At 40.7% G+C, this 13,466-nt stretch overlaps 1 protein-coding gene across 1 annotated transcript in view; it reads left to right on the top strand.

The window, feature by feature from the left end:
• The window catches only part of efcab6 (EF-hand calcium binding domain 6), a 55,842-nt gene that overhangs the window by 26,771 nt on the left and 15,605 nt on the right, over nucleotides 1-13,466 (top strand). Inside the window, exons 6-14 of the mRNA XM_041781347.1 lie at nucleotides 2,952-3,070; nucleotides 4,561-4,673; nucleotides 5,042-5,190; nucleotides 5,346-5,447; nucleotides 7,352-7,442; nucleotides 11,372-11,623; nucleotides 11,712-11,792; nucleotides 11,943-12,067; nucleotides 12,160-12,388. Of these exons, the coding sequence (XP_041637281.1) occupies nucleotides 2,952-3,070; nucleotides 4,561-4,673; nucleotides 5,042-5,190; nucleotides 5,346-5,447; nucleotides 7,352-7,442; nucleotides 11,372-11,623; nucleotides 11,712-11,792; nucleotides 11,943-12,067; nucleotides 12,160-12,388 (1,261 nt within the window). The remainder of the gene's footprint in view (nucleotides 1-2,951; nucleotides 3,071-4,560; nucleotides 4,674-5,041; nucleotides 5,191-5,345; nucleotides 5,448-7,351; nucleotides 7,443-11,371; nucleotides 11,624-11,711; nucleotides 11,793-11,942; nucleotides 12,068-12,159; nucleotides 12,389-13,466) is intronic.

Raw genomic sequence — 13,466 nt, 5'->3', positions numbered from 1 at the left:
TGACCTTCACATGGACTGACAGTTTGGCTTACTTTTAACCGTTTTTGCCACTTTACACCTACTGTTGCCCCATTTTTGCCACTATTAAACTCTCTTTCACCACTTATACACCCATTTTTGCCAATCCTAACTGTTTTCATCATTGTTATGCTCATTTGTGCCCCTTTTAACCTATTTCTGCCATTTTCCACATACAGTCATGGTATTGACACCCCTGGAATGTTTCCAGAAAATACACCATTTCTCCCAGAAATTGTTACAAATTACAAATGTTTAAGGTATGCACATGTTTATATCATTTATGTGCATTGTAACAACACAAAACAACAAAAGAAAAAAGACAAAATTGACATAATTTTACTCAAAACTCAAAAAAGGGCTGGACAAAATTATTGGCACCCTTTTAAAACTGTGGGTAAATCATCTTATTTCAAGCATGTGATGCTCATTTAAACTCACCTGTGGCAGTAACAGGTGCTGGCAATATAAAAGTCACACCTAAAGCCAGTTAGGATGTCTAAATGTTGACTCAACCTTTGTGTTGTGTGCCTGTGTGTGTCACACCAAGCATGGGGAAGAGAAAGAAGAGCCCAGAATTTTCTGAGGACTTAAGAAGCAAATTTGTGGAAAAATATGAACAATCTCAAGGTTTTAAGACCATCTCCAGAGATCCTGAAATTCCTTTGTCCACTGTGTGTAATATAATCAAGAAGTTTATAACCCATGGAACTGTGGCTAATCTCCCTGGACGTGGACGGAAGAGAAAAACTGACAAAAGAATGCAACGCAGGATAGTTGGATAAACATCCTCAGTCAACTTCCACAGAAATTCAGGCTGTCCTGCAGACTCAGGGTGCAAAAGTGTCAGCTTGGACCATACGTTGTCATCTGAATAAGATGAAGCGTTACATATTTTGACTTTTCTTGTAGCCTACATATCTAACCATGCAGCGTATAGCCACATATAAATGTAAATCATTGTAGTGCATCATGAATAGGTAGACCTAGAAACTCGCTCTCTCTTCAACCTGCTATCTCTTAATGCACACAGATTCTGTGTAAATAGGTTTATATAGCTCATAATCATGTCATATATTCTTCAAAATTGTTTTCCTGCCTTAGCTGTATATTTGGCATTTTTCACAGAATTTTTGTTGATGATGAGTTATAGACATGAGACAGTAGAATAATGCCCCCTGAGCTGTCACTGTTGTCACAGCTGACTGATGTGTAGCTGTCCATGGTGCTGATCATGTGATCACTGTGATTTCATGGTGTAACTCAGTATTTCCTAAACTTTTTTACTTGTGACCCAATTTTTAGAAAGGTATTAGGACCCAACACTGTGGTTTTCCATACACTATTACTTATCAAGTTTGCCTTCTACTCTGTCCTCAGCTGGTTGGTTGAGCTGATGCCTGGCGCTAGCTTGGAATAACATTCTTGACTCAGCCTGGTCCTAAACTAACGCTTAATGTTTTTTAAAACCTGGAAGGGGCTACTTTACCTCCGTCACATAGGTTCTCCTTGAATGCTCGGCACCTTGGGCCTTCAGTGGCTATCTAGTCTGGAGCAAAGAATTTCTTTCTCATTAGTCAAGCATCAATAACTGTGACTTTAGTGGGCACAAAAAAAAAAGAGTGCAGCACAGAGGAAAGGAGAGGAACAGCCGTGTGGTTTCTCTTGGTTTGCACATAGTTGGCCTACCTGTCTGTCCCTCCTTTTCCATGTTGCCTAATGAGAACTAGCCTGTCCCACAATCACAACCAGATTGTTTCCTCGCCTTGCCCATCGGCCCACAAGCCCTTCTGGGAAATCCCAAATGTACCCACACATCAGTCCACCTCTGCACTCAATTAATTACGGGCATGTAAATTGAGCAGAGACCCAAAATAGAGGCTAGTTTTAAAGGTTAAAGTTTAAGGATGACCAAAGAAACAAACCTCAGTCCTAAAAACACACTTTAAAGTTTAAGAAATGAAAAGACTTATGATATACCAAATGAAATTCCCATATCTGCCATTTTAATGCCATGCAGTCCTACTGTAAATGGACTTCCTCCAATTCTTCATCCTTGGATCGTTTCCTTAAAGGTGTACATCTGGTGATCTAAAAAGTCCAGGAAAGGCTTAAAGGCAGAAGAAAACCGTTTTAAAAAATAACCACCTACATTTGGACTGGTCCTAAGTTACATCTAAGACTGACCCAAGTAGCTAGTTGTGCATGTGACTCTACAAATGAGAGGATTGCCTGGGTTGTAACTGATACGTACGTATTATACAGCTTAAGGAGTAAATAACAACTTCGTCTGCATTTAGAAATGAATGAATATATTCACACATGACTATTTGATCTGTTTAGGCATTTGTTGATCTGTGCATGCATTCACAGACAATTTTGCAGACAAAATCTCCATACGCTTGTAATTACACCTGAGCTCTATGCTCTGACTGTAAAAGAGCACAATAAAAAATCCAATCATCTTTTTTTTTTTCTCCTTTTATGCATATGATTATGTGTTGCAGAGCTATCTCCATTTTTAACCAGCCAGCGAGGATCAGTCTATTCCCAGAATTCCCCGTGGTGTCTTCTCGTCAGTGAAGATGAGATCACCAGCGCTAACTTCGTGGTCATCCTTTGTGTCAGGATGAGAGAGCGCTAATTGACTTTTAAAACTTTGGGCCCTGCAGTCAAATCCACTCCAGAAATGCTGCTCAACTTTTTTTGACGCGGCTCTGGAGGATTGTGTGTGACAGGTTCATTTTCAATGGCTTTAATTGGTTTAAGCGCTCAGGACTCTCTCTAACACACACTCGCTCTGTCTTTGTGTGTGAGCAGGTAAATCAAAGCCCACAGCGTGGCCTGTTTTCTCGTCTTGTCATTGACACTGGTATTCCTGACATTATAGGTCACCTGTAATCGACTGTACTACTCTTTGTTCTTGTTTTTAGGTTGTGGAATCACTACAGTCCTAATAACAGCTCTACCATCTCTTATGAAGAGTTTCTGGAGAAGCTGGGTTTTGGTGACAGCCATAACTTCAGGATTTCTCCCGTCTGCACTAAGCTAGGTATGCATACAGTGGATTACAATGTGGATTTACCCAACATGATTGACAGGGAGCAGCAGGGAGCACAGACAGAGATGTAAACAAGACTTTGAAAAAAATCAAGAGGCGAGTTAGCAGCTCCATGAGGCTGGACTTAGGCACAGCAATGCTCAAGCTGAGTGCTAAAATTAACATGGAAATGGTGATCAAACCTGCTTACTTTATAGTGTTTGATGCAATGGCTACCTTTGAGCTCTGGACAGTGAAAGCATGCAGGAAGCTACTTCAAGAAACTTACCCTGATTATCATGCCATTCAAACAAAGCTTTGTAATCTGTGGTATTCTGCTAAAGCATAGCTTTATCTATATCCATCTAGCCACGTATAGAGTGATGGAAATTTGGGCTCTTTTTAGAGATCTGGATTATTTGTCCCAGCTCAGTAATAAGAGCTGGCCTTTTGGCTCCAAAATAGTTCTTTATTTGGCACCATTTTACCTTTTTTAAATCCTTATAGTACCAAAGTTTTAGCTCAGGTGCTGGGAGGGAGAAGACATACCTACTCCCTCCTTTCTACTGCCACCAAGACACCTATGGCTACTCTGAAGGAGATACAAGCTTCAGCAGCTGAGATGGGAGAGACTCTGCATACAACAACTGTTGCCAAGGTTCTTTACCAGTAAAAGCTTTATGGGAGAGAGGCCAAGAGAAGGCCACTGTTGAAGAAAAACATTAAATCTGGACTAGAGTTTCCAAAAGGCATGTGGGAGACTCCATGGTTAAGTTAAAGAAAGCTGTTTAGTATGATTAGACCAAAATGGTGCTTTTTGGCCATCAGACAAGACACTATGTAACACTGCACATCACCACAGAAACACCATCCCCACTGTGAAGCACTGTGGTGGCAGCATTATGCTGTGGGGATGCTTCTCAGCAGCCAGCCCTGGAAGGCTTGTAAAGGTAGAGGGTAAAATGATTGCAGCAAAATATTGAGGTCAATCTTATTCAGTCTGCAAGAGAACTACAGCTTGGGAGAAGATTTATTTTCCAGCAAGACAATGACCTGAAACATTAAGCCAAAGCTACACAGAAATGTTTTTAAAGACAACAAGGTGAATGTTCTGGAGTGGCTGAGTCAAAGCCCAGACCTCAATCCAATAGAGCTTTGTGGCTTGACTTGAGGAGGTCTGTTCACGCCCCATCCCTGTGCAACCTAACAGAGCTTGAGCAGTTTTGCAAAGAGAAATGGAGTAAAATTGCAGCCCTGGAAGACACCCCGTGGTTCCACTGATGTCTGCCATACCACAAAAAACACCCTAGCTCAACTGCTTGACCCAGCACTATGATCAGGTTGAACAGGTTACCACGTGGATGCACCATGCGGTTGTTCTAGTTGAAGGCAGATTTGAAATGTTTCGTTTGACCAAACCTAATTTAGAACTATCAAGGGCTTGATTTTTTCAAGTAAATACTGGAATCAGGATTTTTTTTAAAACAGACTTTGTTTCATAGAAGTGTTCAGCAGAGGGAAAGCTCCTCTTGATCGAGTCAAACATCAGAAGCAGAAACCAGGAGATCCATCCATCCTTCCACACATGAATCCTCAGCCTCTGTTCTTTGACAAGGTAAAGGCTCATCTGAATCACTTTGTGTATTTTATTCGTCTTGTTTGCGTGTCACCATCTGGCCCTCTCCCATGCATTATCCTCTTTAAAGACGGGCCCCTAAATTGGCTCTAAGTGGCGCGTCAGGATGCAAACGGCAGAAGGAACACTTCTAATTAAAATGTTTGCCCAGAAAAATCAGCTCCTGAGTTAGTGTGTTAATCACGGCTAATTTGCCGGAAAGGCGATGGAGGCGGGGCTTCTTGAGCTACTCTGGGATGCTCTCCATGGTAACAGGAAGCAGGAATGACTCACTTCCTGCGATTATTAAGGAGAAAAAGAAATAGGAGACCATCTGTAAAATATGAATGTGATCTCCTGTTTTTCAGATGTGCATGAACTTCACCTCAGTGTGGCAGGCGCTGCAGGCCTTTGACTCTACATGCTCTGGCCTCGTGACACCAGAATTCCTCCGGGGCGTCCTCAGCAGATTTATATTTCCCATGAACCCTCACTCCTTCCAGAGGCTGACCAGCCGGTAGAGAAATCAAAGCTTTACTTATTTATCTTCCTTGTCCCTTGCTCTACATCCAGGTCTCTGCCCTCAGCACCTTAAATCTTAAAATCCAGCTCCCCTTATGCTCTGTTATATATTTTTCACGTCTGTTTGGATTTATGTGTTTGTGTTTGCAGCTACGGAGTCAGTGAAACAGGGCTGGTGAGCTGGAGACACTTCATGGGCCACTTCAGAAGCTCAGGGGCGGAAAAGGACGACACAACTGTTCAAGAGGACAGGTCAGTTTGAAATTATAGCTCCAGAGGTGCTGACTCAGCCAAAAAAGAGGATGTCAGTATGGTATTATGTCAAGGATACGATGGCTGTTGAAGGTTAGAGTGCTGCAATAGCCCTAAATACATGCATTTGGTAACAAAGGGTTTCTAAACTGAGATGTAGAGCAGTGACAAAACCGTTCAAATATGCTGCAGAAAATCCAAACGTATGCGTTTGCTATTAAAGAATTAAAGTGACTATGATTGATTTATAAAATCAATAAAAGGGTATAATATCCAAGGGGGTGAATACTATTTATAGGCACTATAGCTGAGTTTGATCATCACTGATAAAAGATGCAGAGTACTCTGCAGCAGAGTGCAGCTGTAACACCTGCAAATGTAACAACTACCACCAAACATAATTCAGGTCTGCAGCTTTTCATGTAATAATTCATAAGTAATAAATTTCCCACAAATGTAATAGCAGTTGCCTGCTGCATATGTAATAACTATTACATCTGCAGGAATTTATCACAATTGTGAGAAGCTGTTGGCTCAGAGTACCTGGTGCCAATTTAGCGCTCAAAGCAGAACCTTTTTTGAAATGCTGATATCTAAAGCTGATTGGTTGTACATCACAAAAGCACAAATGTAACCACACATGGTGCTGTGTCAGTACCCTTAATCATATCAGGCCATTTTATGCTAGGTTTGTAAAACCAAAGCGGGTTTGCTTTCAAAGCTCAGCAGCAGATGGATGAGGGACAGAGAGAGAGCTACAGTGCTTAACAAATTTATTAGACCACCACCCAAAGTAAGGTTTATGCCACAGCTGCCCTAAATTAACAGCATTGGTAATTACCAAAATCATTTTTTATGTGTCTGCAATAGTTAATACACCAACATGTAGAAGCTCTTTAACTGAAAATGATATTTTAAATGCTAAAATATAATTATTATTGTTATCCATGAATTTTCAAATTTACTGATTTACAAAAAAAACTGAAAAAATAGTAAAGCACATTATTAATTATTGATTAATATGTCAAATTATACTTATTTACTTGCATTCCTGAGCAGAAAAATTAGCTTTAGTGGTTAGTTTAGTGGAATGTTATGCTTGATTAATTTCTGACTTCTCAGAGAAACCCAGTGAGCCGGCTTAAATTTGGGTATAAAAAGGTGAATTCAGTTCAACCAGCTGATTTGCTCTAAGCACCTATTGGCTGATTACTCTCATGCCGCCATATTTAAACTGCTCTAGCCTGGCTTTGCTTTGCTGCTTCCTCTGCAAGCTGAGTTTTGCAACCTTCCTCCACCCCAGCTCCTCCTTTATGCTACATCTGACTTAATCAATGTCATTCTGTTGTCATTGATTCTTTCTAACAATTGTCTTATTTTGGAGCTGAAAAGCCGGTCATTTATTAGGTTCTAATTTTGAACATGTTTACACAATTTTGACCGTTTTAATGCCTTGTTTGCACCTTTTCCCTTTTGCCTCTATTAACCCATTTTTGACACTGAAAACCAATTTTTGCCACATTTAACCTTTTTTTTTTTTGCCTATTTTGACCCTTTTTTCCACCTTGAACCCCTTTTCACCACTTATTCTGACCATATCAACCACTCTTAACCCATTTTCATCACTTTTTCCTGCCATTTCTGCCTCTTTTTTGTCATATTTTTGCCTTATTTACCACCTTTTTGCCACTGTACATCAATTTTTGCAAATTTCACAATTATTTAAACATTTCCCCTTTCAGTTTTTGAGGACTTTATTTTCTGGCATCCTGATGTTTGTGCACATTATGGTCTAGGTATGGTTTGAAAGAGGCTACACTGTACTACAGCATAAATAAAATAATAATAAACAACTCATTTTTCTGTCCTTAAATTTATCATTTTCACTTTTATCCTCCTTAAAGGTTTTCCAAGCAGCCTACACATGATGAATTCAAGTTGTTTTTCCAGGATATTTACCCTCAACTCAAAGAGATCTTCCATCTGCTGGACCAGGTAGGCATCAGGACTGGAAGTAAAGTAAATAATGGGCTAAAATGAAGGCATAAATCTCCAATTTGATCAGAGACACACTGAAATGCCTTCCCTTATTTGTGCAGCGTTGCGAAAAGTGGCGTTAAAGCAATGACAGAAGTGATTTTGAATGTTATCAGACAGGACACATGGGAGTCAGCTTAGCAGATTGCTCACAGACAAAGGCACATGCTCAGGTATGTGCTTTAAAATATAAATGCCAGACAGCTTTACAAATGAGCCAATCATCATGTGCAGCTTTTTGATGGCCATAAACATGATTAGATGATTGCATATGGCCGCTGGTTAGCCACTCAGTCACTAGCCATATGTTCATCTGACAGCGATCGCCTTCAACACGCCTCCGCATCCAGTTCTGCCTCTTTAATTTCAAATCAGTCTTCTTCTGCTGCATCAAACTTTGGAGTTTCACTAAACTTTGGGTGAGGGGGGGGCTGAATTCCCCATTAATTCTCCGTTATGTTTGATGTTTCTGCCGCCACTCACAAAACAACAGACAGCGTCCAAGTTTGACGAAGTGTGTGCGTGGAGGAGTTTGTGTGTGAAGCCTCTCCCAGATATGAATCACACGTTTCTATCTGCCAGAATCTCCTCCTTTTAATGGCATGGGAGGGAAAAAAAATCCCTCCATCAACTGTTTTAATAATCTATTCGGCGGTGGGAGATCAAACAAGAGAGTCCTCACACCGCCAGCCAATAATGAGCTTTTTCACTGCGGCAGGTTCGAAGCCAACTCTGGTTTTTAGACTCTCCGGGGGGGTGAAGCTGTGCACACTTTCTGTGATTCACATTGTTTGTGTATGATGCTCAATCTAACATACACATCACATGGAAGCAGTGTAGTGCCAGGCCATAATTAGTACAACCATTACAGAGCATTACTTAATAGTACGCTCTATTATAACCTCCATGAGGAGAGAACAGGGTATCAAAAAGATACATTCTGCTGATTAAAGGCGATAAAACAACGTCTAAATAAAGGGAATTTAAGGTTTCTGATGCTGGCTTCAATTTTTGTTTCTCTTAACCATCAATGGAAGAAATCTAACATGTAAAGATGCCCCGATTGATCATGAACCAACTGTTATCAGCTGATTTTTATCAATTATAAAAAGAAATACTGCTTTTATAGTCACAGGACTTACCACCTGTTATTAATACTCAGGTGTCTGCACTGTAGTGTCATGATATTATTGATTCACCAGCCAATAAGTACTGATCACATTAGCGCTGTGAATCCAATTAAACCAAAATGCAGCACCTTTGACTGTTGGCTAGAACAGTGGTTTTCAACCTTGGGGTCGGGATCCCCTTTGGGGTCGCGAGACGCTAAGAGGGGGTCTCCAGATTCCCTAAAACAAACCTAAGAATATTTTTAGAATTCCACTGTTGCCACTTTACACCAATTTTGCCAAATTTTAACAAGTTCTCATAATTTTTCCCCACAAGTTTTAATATATTTTTGCCATTACACAGATTTTTGCTATATTAAACCCTCACCACCACTTTTTTCTGCCTGTTTTTGCCACTTCTAAACCAATTCTTGCCACATAAGCCTAACATTGCCTCTGTTGACCCATTATTGCCACTATTAACCCCATTTTACAACTTTTTCTGCCCAATTTTTCCCATTTTAACCACATTTCACTTTCTGATATAACCTTTTTTGTCAGTTTGACCAATATCTGCCAATATCTACTTATTTTTGTTCTCAGTTAGCACTATTTTGCAAGTTTATATAGATTTTTCTTCCCATTTCACCAGATTTCCACCCATTTTTGCCGATTTAAAGTCTTTTCAGCCACTTTTTAATCCCTTTTAGCACTATGTATGCCCATTTTTGCCTTTTTTCATCTATTTTTTGCCATTCTCATATAATTTTTGCCACTTCTAACCCATTTCTGCTACTTTTAAGGTCCAATTTCACCACCTTTTCCACCATTTTTTGCCATTTTTAGCCCATTTTTTACAGTTTTTAACACATTATAATTTTTTTTTTTTTTTTAACAAAATAGATTTACATCTTTAAGAAGGCTATATACTACACAAATGATTTAAAAAATAGATTTGTTTCATTGATAATAGTGGTTATTTTTTGGTGGTTAAATAGAAACTATGGATATCACAGCTTAACTTTACAATAGACCATGATTTTGTTGACCTCCATGGGCCCCAAGTTTGGCTAGGCCCCAGAAAGCTCTCCTCTTTATCCCCACTTATGAATGGCCTTGTCTCCACAGGACTAATTGTGCATGGCTGTGTTCAACCACCTTCAGGCACAGTGGGGGGTCTCCGGTCTCTGGCACCTTTATTTTGGGGGTCATGGGCTGAAAAAAGTTGAGAACCCCTGGGCTAGAAAACGTCTCCCTCACCTTGCCTGCTGCCAGGACGTACCATAAAAATGGTACAGTCCCTGAATAGTCCGGCAAACAGGCCCTCCACAGGTGTGGTTTAGTTATATAATAAATGTGCATGTGCTGCCAGTCTTGCTTGCACTCGACCTCTTGTGAACTTTTGGAGCTCCTCTGGGAGGAGACCTCCTGTCATATCAGAACTTTCTCGAGCAGGGGTGTCAAACTCAAGACCCGGGGGCCAAACCTGGCAATATTACAATATTTCTATTGTAATTGGCCTGCTGGTATGAGGACTGCAGATTTACTACAGTATTAAAACGTGAACTTAACCTTTGAAAGCTGAAAAAGAGTAAAAATATTTAGATAAAAAGTCAGGAATGTGGAAAAGAAATACATTTGTTTTCATTTCATATTTTCAATTTTGCATCTCACAATCAAATTTATTGTTATGACTTATTATGACTTTTCATATCAAAATTCAACCTTTTAATGGATTTAAAGTCATATTTGGACTATTTTTAAATCACTCTTTTAAATTTGATCTCACCTTTTGACCTTTTCAACTCCTAACTTTGACTTTTAATCCCACATTTTGACCTTTTAGACTCACAAGTCAAACTTTTACCTTGTGTTTTTACCTTTCAAACTCGCGATTTTGAATTTGATGTAATATTTCCTCTCCTAAAACTCCCAACTTTGACATACTCATACATTTGCCCTTTAAAATCATTATTTTGACTGTGAATTTTGTGTTTTTTGAACAAATAATTTTGACTTTCATCTCAGATTTTAAGCCATGAAATTTTTAAATCTGAAAACCATTTGTCATCAGTGCTCAGTTAGTTTTCCCCATTTTTTTACTGGTGTAAATGACAGTTGATGGTCAAATGTTGACCCTGTTATCCTCTCAGGTTAGACCTAAATACAGAATCCAGCCCCTGCTGTGACTGAGTTTGACACTCCTGTTCTGTAGAGGGATTATATATCCCATCTGGTCTGGGAATGCCCTGGGATCCTCTAGGACAGTGCTTCCCAAAGTATTGGGCCATAAAGCACTGCAAGTAAAGTTCATTTAAAATAACTAAAAATCACGTGTTATTATAAGTCTCAGAAATAACAGTTTTTACTCATGGCACCTTTTTAACAATTTTAATCTCTGTTGTATGAAACTGTGTGTTAACCTGAGTAAAAAAACGCTGACATAGCTCAGAACTAGATTTTCAACTAGTAAGCCTGGATTCTGTAGGCAAACATTTTGATTGGATCAGCCAGGAGACTGTTAATGTACTATGAATAACACAATATGAAGAATTTTGATCTGACTGACTTAATTTTTTCATTAACCTATTCTCTGAGTTGCTTGTAGTGTTCTTTTGCCTTCATGGTGTAATGGTAGCAAGGAATCCTGATTAACCAGTGACTTGACCTTCCAGACACAGGTGTCTTTACACTTGTACTTTATACTAATAGTCTCAAGACTCTTTGTTGTTCTTGAAACTCTTGATATTTTATCAAATGTCTGAATTTTCTGTGCAGAAGGAAGCTGGTCGAGTCACTCGAGCTGACCTACGGCATGCACTGGAGAGACCAGGAGAGACTCAAATCCTGAAGCCCCACCGTCGACACTCACAGATCACAGAACTGCTCAACGTCCTTGACCCTCAACACAGCGGTGTCATTGAGCTCACCAACCTGGAGGGGCTGGACCCAGGCATCACATCTGCTCCAACCATCGACACGTCAACACCAGAGAGCAACTATGTCCAAAAGGAGACCAGAGACGCTGATGTAAGCTTTCAACAACCAAAGAGTTGTGTCTTTAAATCCGATATAAGGTAATAAATTTAAGCTTTATTTGTTGATTAATTCTCCCTAGGTGGAGCAGAAATCCTCAGACGAGATCCAGACCACACAGAGTGATGATAATGCAAGCTTGCCGCCGGCTTCACAGAGAAGAGTGAGAACACGCCGCATTGTGATCAAATATCACCTTTATCATACGAAGCAGATCAAACAGAGACAACACAGACGATCAGATCAAAAGAAGAACGAGGGTTAATTATTAATGCACAGTTTGATTTCTCTGTGTGGATTGTTTTAAAATAAGGAGGAGAGGCTGTGTGCACAGATCACTGCTGCTCTGAAGCTGTTTGACCCTCAGTGCTCTGGAAACGTCACAGACGAAGATCTGAGGACGGCGTTAAGCTGCTGCGGCATCTCAGACTGCAACAAGTGAGAAACACACATACAGAGCAGTGATCTGGAGATGGAAAAAGAGACGGTAGACATCATCTTTTACGTACAGCCCCTCTCTTTTTAAACAGTCTGCTCTACAGGTTATGCACATCACCTCTGTCAACTCAGCAGTCAGAGAAGAAGCCTCAGCCGCTGCTGTCTACCCTGCAGGTCGCTCCAGACGTCTGCAGCATCCTGGACGTCGTCTTTCAGAGGATAAAATCAAGATCAGAGAAACAAGACAGCAAACTGATGAGCAAAATCAAAGATGTGACACAGATATCTGACGGGACGCTGTCACAGAGAGACGTTAGTAAGGTGTGTACCTTATTGTGACCAACTCTGAGCTTTGAACTACCCACTGACATAAGTATACCGATCCTTTGCAACAACACTCTATATTTTGCTTAGGTGCTTCCTTTTTCTTTTGATCGTTACTGAGATGTTTCTACATCTTGAGTGGAGTCCACCTCTGGTGAACTGAATTGATTGGACATAATTTGGAAATGTACAGACCTTTCTATAGTAGGCCTCAGAAATGACAATGCCAATCAGAGCAAAAGCCACGCCATTAGGTCTAAGGAACTGCCTGCAGAGCTCAGAGACAGGATTGTTGCAAGGCACAGATCTGGGGAAGGCTACAAAATTTCCAAGGCTCCTAAGAGCACAGTGGCCATAATTCTTAGATGGAAGAGGTCTGGCACAACCAGGACTCTTCTACGAGCTGGTTGTCCGGCCAACCTGGGAGATAAGCCTTAGTAAGGGGTTGACCAAGAACCGGATGGTCACTCTAACTGAGCTTCAGAGATCTTGTGAGGAGATAGGACAAAGATCAAGAAGTACAACTATCACTGGAGTCCTCCACTGTTCTTGGCTTTATGGCAGAGTGGCTAGACAGAAGCCTCCTCAGTGCAAAACACATGAAAGCCCACCTCAAGTTTGCAACAAACTCCATGTGAAAGCCAAGACACGGTCTTGCCAACGATCCCCAAAGATATGCTGAAGATAAGTTGCCACAAAGGAGTCCAGTCGGCACCACTGGCCATCAGCCAACATCAGGCGTCACAAGAGTATAGTAAGACAGGAAAGACCAAGGACCGAAAGGCTCTGACTTCCGTTCGCATGCTCAGATACCCAGAACGTCACAGTCTCTTGCTCAGCGCTCATCACCCCATGCGTGAGTCCAGGTCTGTGGTTGATCTTAGCCTTGCAGTCAGCAGATTGATGGATTACGCTGCCAAAGTTGGTGAACTGCTCTTCAACTTCCACGCTCTCACCATTCACAGACACAGATCTGATGGCGGCATCCAAGGCATCCCCATCATCAAGGCATCATCATTTTCCAAATGACACTCCACAGGTTGCTTACCCTGTTACCCGCCCTGTTATCCAGTCA

Source organism: Cheilinus undulatus, linkage group 23 (assembly GCF_018320785.1).
Source record: "Cheilinus undulatus linkage group 23, ASM1832078v1, whole genome shotgun sequence".
NCBI lineage: Eukaryota > Metazoa > Chordata > Actinopteri > Labriformes > Labridae > Cheilinus > Cheilinus undulatus.
Note: the sequence above shows the minus strand (reverse complement) of the source record. Positions and strands in the feature narration are given on the sequence as shown.